This window comes from Mustelus asterias, chromosome 14 (genome assembly GCF_964213995.1).
Source record: "Mustelus asterias chromosome 14, sMusAst1.hap1.1, whole genome shotgun sequence".
NCBI classification, from domain to species: Eukaryota; Metazoa; Chordata; class Chondrichthyes; order Carcharhiniformes; family Triakidae; genus Mustelus; species Mustelus asterias.
The window spans coordinates 44,543,830-44,563,000 of record NC_135814.1 but is presented as its reverse complement, the minus strand read 5'-3'; the positions used below and the strand labels follow the sequence as shown (position 1 = coordinate 44,563,000).

Here is a 19,171-nt window from a genome sequence, read left to right as displayed (position 1 = left end):
ATCTAAAATCTAATTAAGCTAAGTTGGAGAAGCATTTGCGTGATTAACCACACACGGTTTCAATGATACATACTGTTATTCATTTATCACTGTCTTTTGCTTTGTGCCCACAATAGATGATGCTAGGTTATTTTCTCATACCCATTGGCCTTAGCAACTGCGTTCAACAGCTTAATCTCACCAATGCCGGGGGTAGTCTAGCTAGTGACGGTATAATCTACCACATTTGGCCTAAATTCCATTGCCCTAAAGTCAACCCATCTTGGAATACTGAGGGAGCCCTAAATGACCTGCTCCCGGTACTACTAAGTGAGTTGGTAGCGTACAATGGCACCTACTTTGTATGTGGCAATTACACCTATCCATGGCTCCCTCGGGACTGGTCTGGATCTTGCTATTTGGCCTACGTAGTCCCCATTATTCGGCATTATGACTCCCTACATCTCCACCCCAAGGCACACCTGTTAAGATCTAACGGGCCCTAACCGAAGCACAGCGGTATTGGGGGATAGTCATCACTTCTCTTGGGACTGGATTCCTGGCTCAAGAGCTGAAACAAATGGCATCTACCCTTGAGAAAATAGCTAAGGATGTGAGCACCGCTATCTCAGAGATCTCTACTGAGATCGTAGCCATACGAACAGTTACGCTCCAAAATGGAATGGCTTTTGATTACATGTTGGCGGCTACCGGAAGCACCTGTGCTTTAATAGGCTCTGAGTGTTGCACGTACATTCCAGACTCTTCGGACAACATCACTAACTTAGCGGAGCATTTTGGGAAAATGGCGGACGACATTAGAGCCGAGGGAAAGAAATTGAAGGACTACAGTCCCTCTGGGTGGTGGCCCTTTGGGAGTCTCTTTGGGGACTGGGGAGGAATGGTACTGCATGCGGGTATCATTATTTTGGTGGTTTGCTTATTGCTACTTTTGCTGAGATACGTTTGCCAATGCATAACCTATGCCAAGCAAGCCCCCCTCTAAATGTTGGAGTTATCATGAAATGATAAAAGGAGGGAATGAGATATTAAGATGTTGAAATCTCGGGCATTAATGTTATTAAAGCTGCAAAATACAGTTTAACCTTGCTACATAGCTATTGCGCTATGATCGATGGGAAAAGAAGCCAATTGCTGCCAGAGTGCCGTATAAGGCAACTGCAAGCGACTATAAGGCCACCTGGTCATTACTCATATGTCTGTGGTTGACCAATATACATAAAAATAAACCTGTTGGATCCCCTTTTTCTTAAGAAAAATGGAATTTTGCTCTCGACACAGGAAACTGAAACTATGAGTAAGGGGATGTAGTTGAAGATGTTTTGAAAGGAGTGTGATTGGAAGTTAATTGTGGCTGAGCAATGGGGAGGGGCCTCATTGGCCATCTGAAAGCAGTGTTAATCGATCCGAATTATGCATTCATGTACAATGTCAAATAGTATAAAAAGGGGAGCTGTCCCTACTTCGGGGCTCTCCTTTGCTAGACGTCTGTCTAGCAATGGTTTGCCAACTTACAGGTAGGACGAATAAACTGCCTTTGCCTTGAACAACAGTCGGTGTCTGCGTTTGCTTCAAGAATGTAACAAGTCTCCTCGAAACGAACTTAACACTATGAGCATAATAGTTATTGACCCTTATACTATATACAGTATGCTGTATACAGCAGAGGAATATGCTTATAGTACTACATTGTGCCTGTATATTGAATTGTGATGTGGCTGAACAAAATTATAAATGCCTTTTATTAGTAACCAACTCACCGTGCTTTTCTAGACTCTGAACACATGATGGCTCTGCAACAACAGGTTTTATTAAAACACAATGCTTCTTTGGCCAGAATGTTACGTTGACGAGGCAGGTGTGTTCCCAGCCTGGAAGAATGTGAAATCGCATGAGATGACGCAGGGAGTGTGTCCCGATGTTATTGCGCACTCATGTGATAATTTGGTTGGTGAGCGGGCATTGCCTGTGTATCCGCTGACAATTAAACAGCTAGTTAGGGGAATTAAAAGTCCAACTGTCTGGAATTTCATGTTGCCCATGCGATTTTTAGGTAGGTGGACGGGCAACACAAACAACACGGACAGGCGGCTATCCTGTATTTTCACTTTTCGCATCCAAGGATGGGATAAAAGGGGGCAGGAGCACTGGCTGAGTTGTTAGGAATTCAGGTTAGAGTTTGCTGTAGCACTGGTGTTGAGGTTTCGGACCTATTCCTCTGCTTTCTTGTGAAGTATTTGCGTTGTTAACCTTGTCCTGAGGGCTCCTTTGCTCTGGTAATTCTTTTGGAGCATTCACTGCAAGGGGCAGTGCCACCTGTATTTCAGTAGACAGGGATTGTGTACTCTGCTGGAGTCCTCCTCTGAGTAAGACAGGGGCAGAAGGGAAAGGAGGTCAGTTGTCTCAGGCAGCAACATAGAATACCCGGGAGGAGAGGTGCAGGAACAGAGGGTGTAGGTCAAGCAGGGAGAGGGAGAATAAGTCTACAAAAGATGCCACTATCCCGCTGCCAGAGTGTATCAGCAGTGAGCCAGTTACTTCAGCATGTCTGAGGTCCAGTGCCACAGAGAAACATCATTATGCTGCATGATTGACTGGAGATCGCCTCCAACTGTGTGGGTGGACACCCAATGCAAGTGGCTCTGAAGGTCACAGTTGCTCTTAATTTTTACGCAACTGGATCTTTCTCGTGGTCAGTGGGGGGATCTGTGCAGTGTGTCCCATTCAGCAATCCATAGCTGTGTCAAGTTCATAACTGACACTCTGTCCTCACATTCATCCATTACGATGGACCAAGACAGCAAGTATGAACAAGCTAGAGGCTCTGCAGCTATTGCAGGGTTCCCCATGGTTCTTTAGACAACATCTGCATCCACGTGGCCAACAAGGTGCCAGTCGGTCAAGCGGGTGTCATTGTGAATAGGAAAGCTTATTATTCCATGACCAGCTGGAATGCAACCAAAGGACCCAGATTCAGCAAAGGCTGTTCATGGCTGGTTGCTGGGTGACAAAGAGTATCCATTAAAAAGATGGCTCATGAAAACATTCCTGCACCTTAGGTAAGAGGCAGAGGAGATGTACAATCAGAGTCCTGCCTCCAGAAGTGGTGGTTGAGAGAACAACAGGACTACTAAAGATGAAGTTTCATTGCCCAGTCCATTCTGAGGGACTGGCAAGGGAAGACCCACTCAAGGATGAGGAGACCGAAGCAGCTCCATGTGCCTCAGAGGAAGACTCCACAGATGGATTTGATGAGGTGCCCAGTCAGAGGGTGAGAACGAGCAGGCAGCCTTGATGAACCTTCAGGGAAAGCATTAATTCAACACTCCCTCAGCTAGTCTGCCGAGACTTGGCTTCCATCTCAATGCAAGGGCACTGCCTTCTTCACACACATTTTTGAGAAGGCAATGCCATGACCCAATGTCACCTCAGAATCTCTGTAATAAACTTTGCTGCTGCTGCTCCTGCCGTCTATATAAGGTACTGATGAGGCCTGCACCTATGAAAAACATGAAGGACACTAAGGTCATTGCAAAATAATACTTATTTATACCTTTATCAGACTTGCAAATGTGGAGCAGAACATAAAACGGTGCTTCATCCACCTCTCACTTTGCCAATGACCGCTTGAGCCAACCAGATGCTGAGGCCATCGCTCCTGCAAAATTGTAAGATTTCTCCTCCATAGTTCTGTTTTCCCCCTCTACAACTCCAGGCAGCCTTCAGGGAGTTTTAAACCACCCCCCTTGGGTCACCATTGGACCTGGCACCTGCCATGCTGTTGTCCCCGCCAGCTGCTGACCAGCCAGCATGAATTTGGGTCATTCCTTCGTTCGCGGGCGGAAGTGGACACCAAGGTGACCTCTGGGCCTGCGGATCATGCAAGCACAATGACTGCAAACTTCAGGCCCTTGAGTTTTTCTGAGTTTCTTTTCACCCTTTTAATATCTTGCTTCCTCAAATGATTTGTAGTGTAACTGCGCTGCAGCAGAAATGCTCCTCTCACAGCCCCTCCCTGTCACCCACTAACCACCGCTCTGCCCATGTGTCCTTCCTGAGCCAGGATCTGCAGATGAACAACAAGAGTTTGCATTTACATAGCACCTTTAACGTAGTAAAACATCCCAAGACACTTCCAAGGTGCATTATCGATCAAAATGTGGCACTAAGTCACATAAGGAGATATTAAGGCTGATGATCAGAAGCTTGGTTGAACAGCTATGTTTTAAGGAGTGACTTGAAAGAGGAAAGAGAGATAAAGAGGTGGAGAGGTTTAGGAAAAAGATCCAGAACTTGAGTTTGATGTACCTTTTTTCTGCTGTTTACGAAACAATGCCCTCTCCCTCTTTCTCTCTGTTTCATCTCCTCTCTCCCATCTGCTGCTGCTCCCTCCCCATTCTCACCTCCCTGCCATGGTCCAATTATGTTATTTTTCACCATCAATAGGGCACTAGACCATGGCTAAAACATGTAAAAAACCAGAGAAGCCATTAAACCAATGTTAAAAATATCCCAAGGATAAGGAAATTCAGGTAATGACTGGAGAAGGTGCGAATAATTCCCTTGGAGAAAGTGGAAAGGAAATTTGATTTGAAATCATTGAGGATTGGACAGATTAGATTGGAAAAAATGCTTCCTTGGTCAAAGGATCAAAACACAGAGGGCCCAGCTTTAAGGTAATTGACAAAAGAAGCAATGGCGACATGAAGAAAAACATTTTCTCCCAGCGAATGGTGAGGATCTGGAATGCACTGCCTGACAGTGTGGTGGAGGTAGATTTATCGAGGCATTTAGAGAGAAAATCAGATTGTTATCCGTAAAAGAAGAATGTGCAGCGCAACGGGAGAAAGGCCAGGGAGTGACACTTGATAAAATGCTCCCATCGAGAGCTGGCACAGACACAATGGGCCAAATGGCCTCCTTCTATGCTGTAACACTCCTGAAATTCTGTGGCTCCAATGGTGAAAAGAAATGGCAGAATTTGCCTTGCTGAGAAACCAACATTTTAAAATTATTTTGGGTGAAATTGGATTCAAAACGCAGTTTTCAAAAAATTGTAGAACTCAAGAATGGAGCTTGGAGCTTACTCAGTCGAACTATATTAGCATGTTCTGAATTACTTCAGCACTTCTTACCTTCATATGGATGTTCACAGGGACCTTCATCCTGGGTCATATATCTTTTCCACCTGTCATACACAGTCCTTTCTGCTACAATACGTTGTCCTTTTCCAACGGCCAATTTATACTGTGAGGCACTGGTTAACACCTTACCACTGCAATGCCACCACAATATTCCTGTTGTTGAATCACAGTTGGATAGCTTCAACGGCTGTTGGTGAGCACTGATATTTAGACCAAGGCACATACTGCTGCTGAGATGGAAAAGGCGATGCTTTGATACCCATTTCCACAGCATGCTACTTGATGCCCTATTGCAGGCGTCAAGGATAAGCTCTTGGTTTTCCACATTTATGCATGTGTTGAGATGCTCACTCTGCAGAATAAATATGTTGTCACCTACAGGGGTAAAAAAATGAAGTTTAACAATTTTACAAAACATTTGGTGAACAAGAGTCAAAAGGATGTCAAGACAAATGCATACACGGTCAAAACAATTACAATATTGCTTTGAGAGAAACAGAAATCACATTGCAACAACATTTCCAAATAAATTAAACAAAACATGTACTTAGAATCATAGAATAGAATCATAGAATCCTTACAGTGCAGAAGGCGGCCATTCGGCCCATCAAGCCGGCACCGACAATAATCCCACCCAGGCCCTAACCTTGTAAACCCACGTATTTATCCTGCTAATTGCTCTGTCACACACATTTTTGAGAAGGCAATGCCATGGCCCAATGTCACCTCAGAATCTCTGTAATAAAGTTTGCTGCTCTGCCGTCTATATAAGGTACTGATGAGGCCTGCACCTATGAAAAACATGAAGGACACTAAGGTCATTGCAAAATAATACTTATTTATACCTTTATCAGACTTGCAAATGTGGAGCAGAACATAAAACAGTGCTTCATCCACCTCTCACTTTGCCAATGACCTCCTGAGCCAACCAGATGCTGAGGCCATCGCTCCTGCAAAATTGTAAGATTTCTCCTCCATAGCTTTGTTTTCCCCCTCTATAAGTCCAATTTAGCATAGCCAATCAACCTCACCTGCACATATTTGGACTTACCTTTATTTAATGTTATTACAGAGCATTGAATGGATGAATACAGGAAAATTGTTGGAGACCAAATGTATGACCTAAGATTCCAGCCAAGACTCCGTTGAAGTCCCGATGCACTGGCCTCTGTGAGAATTGCGTAGGAAATCTGAACTTCTGATGGACAATTCTCCTGTTCCCTGGGACACTGTGAAAGTCTCCAACTCTGAGCTGAAGTTGAAGACTTTGGACGGTTCCGTGGGACTCACCTGAATAGTTGCCCAGGAGGTGTTACAACAGAAAATTCCTGGTCTAACTGCTGGATAACTACAGAATTGACCCTCAATCACTCACATTGATCCTCCCCTATCCCCAATTTCAAGGACCTGATCCACTTATCATTTCATTTGCCTGCCACCCTACCCACTTATCTCACTCACCCTACCTGCCCACTCACTGACTCATCCACCCACCCATTTATCTATTCACTAACTTTCATCCATTCACTAACATTCACATTGGACATTAAAGCATGTCAGTTAATGCTGTAAGAAGGAGGCATGGCCTGGCTTCCACCTGGTGCTGCCGTGTTACAATGGATTTCTCCATGGGACTGTACACTCCGCATTTCTGATGAAGCCGGGCTTAGAGGATCCAACCAGAAATGTGGAGTACTGTCCGAGCATTGAAAAGTTGAGTGGAAAAAGTGGAGCGGCAATGCGACGATGATTGCTGCTTTGGAAAATCCAGACCAATGTGAAAATTGGTCAAGACCTGAAATGTTTCAAATAACTTTGCTAGCTAAGAGGCATAATGGCCTCTATCTAATTGGTCAACAATAATATTTGCAATTGGGGCAACTGACTTGATTTCCTATTTTTCACTTTTCTAGTTATTGGACCACAAAGCCTGCTTCTGTCTGAGTTTCATCCAAAAATAGCAGCACTTAGCTGGACCAAAGTAAACCAAGTGAACGTTATTTGCTGCCAATTTTCCAAATGAAATGAAGATTGTTGCACATTCCAAATGAACTGTGCTGTGCTGTTGCACGCTAACAAGCAAGTATGTTATACTGCGTAACAGCTGATCTTTAAGTTAATTTGTGGAACATTAATGTTCAATAAAGAAACAAAAAGGTTTCTGGACTGCATTCGCAGGACTCTCTCCGTTAACAACATACAATTTTGGCCTTTAGAAGAGCTTGGATAGGCCTCATTTGGAATACTGTAGCGAGCTTTACATATCCATGTTTTTGTTTGTTTATTCCTCCAAATGATGAGTGATATTGAGGCACTGGAAAATATTCAGAGGAGAGACACATGAATGATTCCTGGTTGCAAACACCTTAGCTACTCAAATGGGTTAAAAAACAAACTGGATCTAGTGTACTGTACTGACCTGGAATGCACTGCCTGAAGGAATGGTGGAAGCAGAATCGTTAGTAATGTTCGAAGGAGAATTGGAAATACTTGAAGAGAAAAGAAAATACAGGGCCATGGGGAAAGAGAAGGGACTGGCACTAATTGGATAGCTCCCTCAAAAAGCCAGGACAGGCGCAATGGGCCAAATGGCTTTCTTCTGCACTGTACAATTTGATTCTCTATGATTTCAAATCAGTAACAAGAAGGCAAGGGGAAAGGCAGAGTGCCAGCGATACAAGCCAGGATCAAAGTGTGGCTTCAGTTTAAACTGAACATGGTCCAATAACACTTTTTTTGTTATAATATGTGACATAACATGGAGCCACTACAAGCAACTGTCAAGAGGTGATATGTAAATGCTTTATTGGCCAGAATTTTGCTGGCACGTCGCCCCGATTCTGGGAGTGGTCGAGGTTCGGAGAATGGCATTCTCTGTTGGCCTTGGGTGGGATCGTACGAACCTCGGGCGGATGTGCTGGTAAAATTCCACCCATTATGTGTTGTGCTGGAAGTACTGGCTTTTGTTTCTGTTCATCTAGAAGTGACAGTGAATTTGTCATGAGTAATGATACAATTATGAAGTTTGTTAGATTGTTGTATTTTGGGACTGTAGTTTTAAATTTATGGTAAAGGAAGATGACCTGTTCTGCAGTTTGCCTGACAATAAACCTGAGTGGTTTAATTGTTAGAGATCAAAGGAAAGCTTACATTGTTTTACGGAGAAGTGGTACAAGGTATTGCTGATAAAAGAGACATGCTGTTAAAGGTTTTCATCTTGTACTCACCAAGGCAGAATCACAAGAATACCAAATTTCAAAGGGCACAGCAACTTATAACTGCATGAGAAGAGGGTGCTGATTGGCTGGTAGAGACAACGTCACGGAGAATGCATCACAGAACAGTTAACTGCCAAGCTTTTGTTTAAATTCGAACCAGGCAAGTTGACTCTTGGTCAAGGTGTTGCCCCCACTAAGATTTTGTTCAGTTGAAAAAGATGCAACATGGGAACATCGAAGGACTCTATGGAGATTGTAACTAAAATTGTAGCAGCTTATTTTCATTCACATATAGGAATCGGGTTAGTTGTTCTTCAAATTCAGGGGTTAGGGATTAAATTCAATAATATTGCAACACCGGTTTAGCAGGATTTGAAAAAGTCTACCAAAAGAAAATTCATGGAAAAGTCAAACTACAAATTAACTAGATCGACCTCTAAACTTTGAAATGACCATTCCAAAAGTCTGTTTAAATGAAAAACAGATTTTGTTTGGCACATGGATGCAGTATTATTTCATTGCGAGAGTATTTATTTATAGCAAAGTGATTTGCAATGTGCGGGAAAATGTCCAAAGTAAAGAACATTTTATTTGTTTAATAATGGGCCCGATTTTACCAACAATTTGCGCCCATTTTTGGGCGTGAAATCGCAGTACAGTCGAGTGTGAGGCCTTTATCGTGATCTGCACCCGCGTCCGAGCAAATCGCCACTTTACCGAGAGCCGTGAATGGCGGGGATCTGTTGCGCGCCCAAATCGGGCGGACCGATGATTTAAATGCATTAGCATGCATTTAAATCGAATTAATGAACTGCCCGCCCAACTCTATCATCATTTCCCACTTTACTGCCGCGTACCGTTCCGGATCCGCACTTTTAGCAACCTGCTAAATAAAAGTCTGAAGCCGATGCTGCAGCTCCCGAAGAGCTGGTTCAGAGCCTCCAACAGCTCTCTGACCCAGATCATCCTCTGGGGGGTGGGGGGGAAGGGAGGAGGAGGGAGGCGGGTCAGATGTATCTCGGGGGTGGGGGGAGGAGGAGGAGGCGGGTCAGATGTATCGCGGGGGAGGGGAGGGGGAGGGGGAGGAGGCGGGTCAGATGTATCTCTGGGGGGGGAAGAGGTGGAGGCGGGTCAGATGTATCTCTGGGGGGGGAGGTGAGAGGGTTGATCGTTGTCTGGTGGTGGGGTGGAGGCCCGATCACTCACTGGTGGGGGGGGGGGCGGGCGGATGGATCTCTGGTGGGGGGGGGGGCAGGGGGTCCGCTGCCACTCTGCGGGCGATCCCTTCTCCCCACTGGAGGAACGAATCCCTCCTCCCGGAGTGGATGTGCGGCCATGCCATCCCACAAAACCTTCAGGATCAAGCGATTCCTCGCTGAGAAGGTGAAGCAGAACCGGCCGATTCCACAGTGGATCCGCATGAAAACCGGCAACAAGATCAGGTACAACTCCAAGAGGAGACACTGGAGAAGAACCAAGCTGGGCCTACAGTGATGGTGTATCCCTTCGGGGGTCGATTTTCATATTTATGTCCATTGGAGATTTTGCGCTAGTTGCTTGCTCTGGGAATGTTTGTTCTGTTTGTTAGGTATTATCTTTCATGGAGATTGATTGAGAGATGTTGGGATGGATGCAGAAGATATTTTCTGTGTTGACGAATAGGGGAGATGCTTTCTTAATTTGTGACAAGGGAAATCGTTCCATACTCATGTATGCCTACACTATTTTCACAGTGATGAAGATGAGAGGGGTTTTTGGATGTGACAGATATTTTCTAGACTGATAGATGAGGGAGATATTTTCAGACTGATGGATACGTGAGCTATTTCACACTGATGGATGGAAGATCATTTTTCAAACTGTTGAATATTTCCCATGTTTTCATAGTTATGGATCTGAGCAAAATTTTCATCATGAAACATATGGGAAAAATATTCATTCTAAAGGATATGGGAGATCCCGGCTCGGGTCACTGTCTGTGTGGAGTTTGCACATTCTCCTTGTGTCTGCGTGGGTTTCCTCCGGGTGGTCCGGTTTCCTCCCACTGTCCAAAGATGTGCGGGTTAGGTTGATTGGCTAGGTTAAAAATTGTCCCTTAGAGTCCTGAGATGCGTCGGTTAGAGGGATTAGCAGGTAAATATGTGGGGGTAGGGCCTGGGTGGGATTGTGGTCGGTGCAGACTCGATGGGCCGAATGGCCTCCTTCTGCACTGTAGGGTTTCTATGATTTCTATGATTTCTATGAGATGTTGTTTCACTGATGGGAATGGGCAATAACTTTGTGTCAATGGGTCGGGGTGACATTTTCATAATGATATATATTGGCGGCATTTTAGTGCTGATCGTAATATGGAATGACTTCATCCTGCTGGATATGGGCGATTCTTTCATATTGATGGAGATGGGCAATGCATTCAACACTGTTGCCCCCTCCCTCCCCACCGATCGCCCGCAGAGTGGCAGCGGACCCCCCTGCCCCCCCACCAGAGATCCATCTGCCCCCCCCGCCCCCCCGCGATACACCCTTGCTGCTGCTTTTCGCTCCGAGCCGCTCTCTCCACTTTTTGCTTTTTTTTCCTTTCCGGACACGGGCGCGCTTTAAAAAATTTTTTTCAAACTGCGCATGCGCAGTTCAGAGCTCCGATCGTTCCGGCAGTGCTAAGCCCCGCCCACAGCGCGGATTGGTCTGGAGATGACTGAAAGCGTATGGGGGCATCTGAACATGGATTTCTAGGTCAGATCTGTACTACGCCCAGATTCGGCACTTAGAATGAAAATGGTAAAATCGGGCCCAATGTGTAAACCAATCTCCAGTAATTGCAGTTAGAGAAAGGAATAAAAGTGACTGTTTGGTGCCAAAACATCACAGGGTTCTCTTTTGACTCTCTATATGACTGAAAACAAATGTTTTTCATAGCAATGTTCTAGCATCATAGTTTCAGTCACACTTTAGTGTGAATAGGAAACTGAGTTCCATGAAAACATGTTTTCTCTTTCTCCTCTCTAACCGTAACTCCCCTCCTTACCCACCCGTAACTCCCCCCTAGCCCCAGTGCAGACCTGAATTGTCCAATCAGAGCATTGCATTTTTGGGTGAGAATATTTATTTGAATGCAGGGAGGAAAATAAATAAAACATTTGCTTTCTTTCCCTATTTCCTGGCCTGGGCAACATATATAGCATTTGCTGGTTTGGAATAGCAGATGACCTGTCTAGGATCAACCGTTAGGAGAAAACATTTGGGCATGGAGTTTCCTCCATTGGTACAATCTGGAAGTTAGGCTCAAAATTGTGTCCAACACTGCCCATTTTGCTGATGTCAAGTTATCCCAAGTATCTTCGCAATCTAATTTGAATACACGGGAACTTAAAAAACAGGCTTAAATGTACATGGCAGTTCAAATGTAATGGACGTTTATGGGTGACACCGTGGCACAGTGGTTAGCAATGCTGCCTTACAGCGCCAAGGACCCAGGTTCGATTCTGGTCTTGGGTAACTGTCTGTGTGGAGTTTGCACGTTCTCCCCATGTCTGCGTGGGTTTCCTCCAGGTGCTCCACCTTCCTCCCAAAAACATGTACGTTAGGTGGATTAGACATGCTAAACTGCCCCTGTGGTAAATGTGCAGGGTTTCAGCGATGCCCTTTCAGAGAGTCGGTGCAAACTCGATGGGCCAAATAGCTTATTTCTGCCTTGTAGGGATTCTATGGCAATTGGAATAGAAACAATGGAGGTTCAGGAATACAAAAGTTAAAATGTCTGGTCTGGCCTCAGAGTCTGCAATACTATTCAGCAAACATTGAACTGTTGATACTGTAGCTGAAAGAGCCAATCCTGCAGTTGATTTATGCATTGGAATATCTGGCAGAGCCCCAGTCAGGGGACAATGATGGAATTGACACAACGTTATTATGGTGGAGGTTCAGACAGCGCTGCAGGCTGTCGTGTCAGACAGCAGAGTGTGTTGAGACAAATGGCTTTCACACTCTTGCTGAGGATTCACAAAATCTCACGGCTGTCATTATTCCACTGATCAGGGTGCTGGACAGTGGTTCAGGACCTTCAGAGAACCAAATAACTGATGCTTTCACCTCTCTGGGCAGCATGTTGTCAACTGCACACTAGAGACTGCATGAGGCAACACAGAACCTTCACCCTTTGCATAAATTCAAGGGTTTATATTTCTTGAATTCAGAATTACAGTTATTAGAAAGTTGGATTAGATTTTTATTTTTCAAATTTATTAACTGTTTTATGTTTAAATAACAATTGCCTAATTTAAATGCATTTCTTAAAAGTATTTTTTATTGAAACAAAATAGTAGAAGTAAGATTTTCATCCAACATTTGTATTTGCAATCAGTTTTCATGTCAACTTTATATGAATTTGAAAAGAGCTGTGTACAATGTTCCCTCTAATTTTGTTTGCTGTGCATGGCCTATTCATTTCATCATGCGATACCTTTTGCATGGCCACACACACATCTTCAACGAGACAACTTGCGAACAGCCCATGTGGTATCTTCCAGATTGCTATACATCCACACATGTGCGCACTATAGAGAGAACATTGGCAATATCCAAGTCTTCTTCCGGTTGTAATGTATTTGTGGCTCGATTGTTCATTGGATAAAGATCTGTGCCAGATGCCCAGCCCCTTCAAAGATGAATCTCCTGCAGAAATGACACTCTCTTTGTACCAGCTCCTGCAGTGCAATAGCTCCTACCTATATTGGCTCCTCTCTCTCAGCATGTCACAGTCCAGCCCTTCAGTCATGACAAAGTGGTACAGGGGACAGCTTGCAAAGACAGTCCTTGTTCTTCTCTATGTAAAGTATTGAAGTACATCCCACACCTTTCAAAGTACCAGAATTCCCTCAACGTTTCTCTCAATGATCTGCCTGCAGGACACATACACTTGGTTATGCCTCTCTCCCACTCTGGCGATGTGGATGCACAAGAGCATTATCAAAACAGCAGCAGATGTTAAGCTTACTCATCAATTATCCATTCATCCATCCATCAGCCCTTCCTCCCTGAGTATGTGTGTGTTGTTACTGAATAGTGCACTGTGCAAACATCATGGCAGACACACAAGTGCTGGGTTGCGTGTTAATGTGCAAGAAACCAGACAACACAAACTATGAGGAAGTGGTCGCTCTTTTGGTTTATGTTGCTTTTGTTAAGAATGTGACGTTTATTAGATGATTATGTTTTGGGACAATGTCTTTAATTTCAGATAAAATGGAGGAATGAAGGAGGGGGTCATGTGACCTACTCCAAATTCTGCCCCACAACAAGGCTGCGTGGCTAGGTTGCTATAGGGACAGGAGAGCACAACTTGACATTCTGGGAGGAAGGTACAAGATATTCAAACCTGTAAACAATGACAAGAGCAGCTGTGCTGACTGTGGATGGACTTTCAGTCTCCAAACTTTGAATACAAGAATATAAGAAATAGAAGCAGGAGTAGGCATCAGGCCTGGAACAGGGTGTAATCATCTGTTGAATGTTGTCCTTTGAGTAATCTGGCAAAGGATCCCTGTGAACACCTGGAAGGATCTGTTGTTCAGGTTCTGTGGTATCTGAGCTGAGGCTTCAAGAAAGTCAGGGAAAATCATGGTCTACCAGACAGCATTTGGGAAATGCAGCCAGCACATAGTCAGCTCCTCATACATCTTTTGGAACGTCTGTCAAAATCTTTATACTCTCTGGCCTACATATCTGAAATGTGGTGTCAACTTCTTCGGAGGTACTAGAACATAGAACATAGAACAGTACAGCACAGAACAGGCCCTTCGGCCCACGATGTTGTGCCGAGCTTTATCTGAAACCAAGATCAAGCTATCCCACTCCCTATCATCCTGGTGCGCTCCATGTGCCTATCCAATAACCGCTTAAATGTTCCTAAAGTGTCTGACTCCACTATCACTGCAGGCAGTCCATTCCACACCCCAACCACTCTCTGCGTAAAGAACCTACCTCTGATATCCTTCCTATATCTCCCACCACGAACCCTATAGTTATGCCCCCTTGTAATAGCTCCATCCACCCGAGGAAATAGTCTTTGAATGTTCACTCTATCTATCCCCTTCATCATTTTATAAACCTCTATTAAGTCTCCCCTCAGCCTCCTCCGCTCCAGAGAGAACAGCCCTAGCTCCCTCAACCTTTCCTCATAAGACCTACCCTCCAAACCAGGCAGCATCCTGGTAAATCTCCTCGGCACTCTTTCCAGCGCTTCCACATCCTTCTTATAGTGAGGTGACCAGAACTGCACACAATATTCCAAATGTGGTCTCACCAAGGTCCTGTACAGTTGCAGCATAACCCCACGGCTCTTAAACTCCAACCCCCTGTTAATAAAAGCTAACACACTACAGGCCTTCTTCACAGCTCTATCCACTTGAGTGGCAACCTTTAGAGATCTGTGGATATGGACCCCAAGATCTCTCTGTTCCTCCACAGTCTTCAGAACCCTACCTTTGACCCTGTAATCCACATTTAAATTAGTCCTACTAAAATGAATCACCTCACATTTATCAGGGTTAAACTCCATTTGCCATTTTTCAGCCCAGCTTTGCATCCTATCTATGTCTCTTTGCAGCCTACAACAGCCCTCCACCTCATCCACTACTCCACCAATCTTGGTGTCATCAGCAAATTTACTGATCCACCCTTCAGCCCCCTCCTCTAAGTCATTAATAAAAATCACAAAGAGCAGAGGACCAAGCACTGATCCCTGCGGCACTCCGCTAGCAACCTGCCTCCAATCCGAAAATTTTCCATCGACCACCACCCTCTGTCTTCGATCAGACAGCCAGTTACCTATCCAATCGGCCAACTTTCCCTCTATCCCACACCTCCTCACTTTCATCATAAGCCGACCATGGGGGACCTTATCAAACACCTTACTAAAATCCATGTATACGACATCAACTGCCCTACCTTCATCAACACACTTTACTTTACTCTTTGGGCTTCCTGTCTGTGTCTCATTCTCTCCTTCCTCGTCCATTACAAAATAAAGTGGGAGTTGAGTCATCACAAGGAGCATCTTGCTATTTTACTTCCAAAATTGCCTGTAAATGTGCTTTTCTGTAGCAGCAAAAGACGATGGAGGCTTCAATCCTCTCTTGGTCAACTGATCTGCACTTGCTTCAAGTGACCATAGGTGCCTGCAACCAGATTTTGGGGTGCACAATGAGAAGAGACCCCACTCAGACAAGAGTAATTAGAGGATACTTGCATCCAAGGGTTGATGGGTGATTTGCAAGATACGTGGGCGGAGATTCATTTAGATGAAGAGTTTGATGGACAGGTATAAAAGATCAATTGAACTTGATCATATTGTGATTATACAAGTAACTCATTTAAGCAGAATGTTTCACACTCTGTAATTTGCACCTAGAGAGAGATGTGTAGCCTGACCAGAAATACCGAAGAAACTCAAGACCCCAGCATTCAATTAGTTTCTTTCTTTACTGGCACAATCAAGAGACATTCCACTGCATATTATCTAGCTCTGTGAATTTAAAATAAACAGTCAGATTTTCACACACCTGATATATTCTTCGAGCATACAGGAGCTAGATTCAAATCAGATGTGCACTTGACTGGAAGGATATCACTGTTGTCACAAACTGTGCTTTCCTTATTTATTTGAGATGGACTTTTATTTCCTGCATGCAGCTAAATAGTAAAGTTGTTGATTTGTGGAAGTCACGTTGTGTAGTTTGTTGGTGTCCAACTAAGAATCTCAATATATAGCATGGAGAAAAGAAGATAGCACATTCATTCAAGAACATTGTAGTTCTTATATTGCCATGATGATGCCTTACTAGTTTTTGACAAGTAGATAGGGCACAGGATTTGCAGTTAACAGCTACCATGCAGTGCTGCGTACTTGAACTTAGACTCCAATGACAAGTTCTGTGCAATTATGTTTCCACACACAACACAGCACTCTGCTCCTTGGCTAGTAAATTAATGTTTGAGAAGTAGATGGGGCTTTCATTTACAAATCCAGGGCTTGGCAAATTGTACAGGAGTTGCACTCTAACATAATGAGCCAAAGTTGTGTGAAACAGCCTCTGTTACTGATCAGAAAGCAAGTTGACCTTGGAACTACAGTCGCTTCTGCAAAATGAAAACTGCTTTACAACAATGCAAAAGCACAGTTCAACTGCACCTTTAGTTTTCTCCTTTTTCTGATTCAGTTATTTGAAAACTTTTGATATCATTTTCAAGTTCAAAGATCAAAGCTAAACAAACCAATCTTTGCAAATGTTTGCAGATGATACTGCGCTGCTTCTTTGGATAAATATTCTCTATTGATACTCATACATTTAATATTCTATCTGTCTAGCTGTTTCACAAGAACACTAACAATATTCAGCGAATAATCAAAGTCCTGTAAAGCTTTGTCTAACAGCATTCTACGAAAAACTACACTACACAGATTGGAATGGATTTAGCAGGCCACTATGCAGAGGAGCTGGGAGGGGCAATAAATGTTGGCCTTCCCAGTGATATCCACATCCCAAGAGTTAATTTTTAAAAACGTGGATAGTGTTGGCACTTTATTCATTGCGTTTGATATCCTTTACATTTCTGCAATGATCTAGCTATGGGGCAGAAGTATTTGAAGCCAGGATTTGCTAATAGAGTGATGGAAGTGGGCAGTACTCAGTAGAGAACATTGGCCAGACCACTCTGCAAGCCACTTCCATGTTGGAAGAGAATGGCTATGGAAATTAACTATTTTCTGACATTATTAAATTATAATAATGTCCATGAAAACCCACAGAACTAATGCAAAAATTGCCATTATAAAGCAGCCTTATATGATCATGATGTCCTGTCTCTTATTCATAAATCTTGTCTTATTAGCTGTTCCTTCTTCACGTCATTCAAAGTTTTGAATCTATTAACCATTTCAGTACTGTGGGTGACTGTCATTTCCTAGTTATGTCTTTGGTTTTTCCGTTATCACCAGAAACTGGCAATTTTAAACATAATAACTCCTCATTGTTCGCCAACACTAAATATTTAGTCATTTACTCAACAATTGGCTTTCTCCCTCATTTTACCATTAAATTACAATCAAATAATAGGCTAAGTGCCGCTTTCAATTTTACTTTATTGAATAATCATTTCATAGGGTTAACTAAAGAAGAATTCTGTCTCAGATTAGAGTTATATCTCTGTTGCTTGCCCATAAACATGAATTTAAAAAGGCCTTTTTTGGGATGGGCGGGAAAAGTGTCTCAAAATATCTTTAAAGATTTCAATTTGCAAATCAGTATCTGCGTGTGAAATGCACTGTACTTACAGCAAATGTAAAATAAATAAAATATTTTAGAATTCATGCTTTTCCAAGTCTATACAATATAAAACTCGTCTGTTAATTGCTCATACGTATCAATTTAATCTAAAAACAAAAGAAAATTCAATAGTTAGTGTCATGATATTGGATAAGAGCAAAGGGAATCTTTTACACACAACTTAAAGAAACGTTAAGTGAATTACTGTGTATTTCTGAGTTGTTCTGAATACGCGAAGGGCCAAAGGATATCAAAAAGTAACCTGAAAAGACATATACATCATGAGAAACTGGTGGTGATTGATTACAACCCCACACATAAATCCCTGCACAACTGTTCGACTCCAAATTATTATTTTTTCACCTGCAGATTGCAGAGACATGAACAAATTAATAGTAATGAAAACTGTCAATGAATGATCAAACTGTCCTCGACCATGTTTGACTGAAGGACAAATTCAAAACAAACTTAAGTCAAATCCAAACAACCAACTTAACCGTGCACAAGCTTAAGGGTTTCGTGTTTGTTTATCAATGGATGGGGAAGCCCCTCTCATTTCCCTTTTTTTTGGTAATTTTAATTACTTCACGCAAACCTCTCGTAATTTGTAAGTAATTATAACTGAAGTTCACTCTTCAAATCCCACACGCCCACTGAAGAATGCTCGCGGTTCAGTGAGCCGTGCCACTCTGGTAAACCCGGCTGCTGCCGCTCCTGTTCCTCCCCAAGCAGCCCGAAGACGGAAAAGTTTTACCACCGATCCCCGGGTTCCACTTACTCAACAACTTGGACAACTGGCTTCCATTCAGGGGCGAAGCGGTTCCGTCTGCTTCCTGCGAGGAGGCTTCAATGCAGCAAGACCAGAGCAACATCCACTGCACGAACCGAGCCATTATTGAGCTGTGAAGCTGAGATCCTTTCTCATCAAAGGAACTAACTGTGCGCCTTCCACAGCAGAAGCAAGTGGAGTGAGGCTCCTGAGATACACCAGCCTTCTCCTCGAACCTCGGCACGTCACTGCTTAGTGTGGTACAATGTTTCCGCCTCAATGTACAATATAACACGCCCTCTCACAGTTACTCTCATCAATGGCTTCTGTCACAAGCTTTATGATCCGTTTGATTTCTCTCATGTGATTCATTCCTTTCTCAAACGTATTTACACCATTACATATAAACTGCTTTCTTTAGCTCCCCTCCAATATGACAGCAATATCCCACTTATCAAACCGCTACTTAACACTCAAAACATTTATATAAACTCAAACTTCTGCGAATCTGAAATCAAAACAAAGTACTGAGAAACCTCAGCAGGTCCAGCAGCATCTGTGGTAAAAGGAAACAGAGCAAACAGAGTCCAATGTGACTCTTCTTCAGAATGTAAAGTAGCCAAGTCTGGAGGCAGCAAAAGCATGAGTGAGAATTTCAGTCACATCAACTGAAGCAGGGGCAGAAATAAAGGGGGAGATTTTCCAGGCTTGCCGTGC

General features: G+C 43.5%; 1 protein-coding gene across 1 annotated transcript in view; it reads right to left on the bottom strand.

Moving 5' to 3' along the window:
- pla2r1 (phospholipase A2 receptor 1) overlaps nt 1-18,698 on the bottom strand; it is a 127,903-nt gene extending 109,205 nt beyond the window's left edge. The window contains exons 1-2 of the mRNA XM_078228257.1: nt 18,464-18,698; nt 5,136-5,519 (exon numbers count right to left, since the gene is read on the bottom strand). Of these exons, the coding sequence (XP_078084383.1) occupies nt 5,136-5,519; nt 18,464-18,578 (499 nt within the window). The 5' untranslated portion in view covers nt 18,579-18,698. The remainder of the gene's footprint in view (nt 1-5,135; nt 5,520-18,463) is intronic.
- Nucleotides 18,699-19,171: the final 473 nt, after the last annotated feature.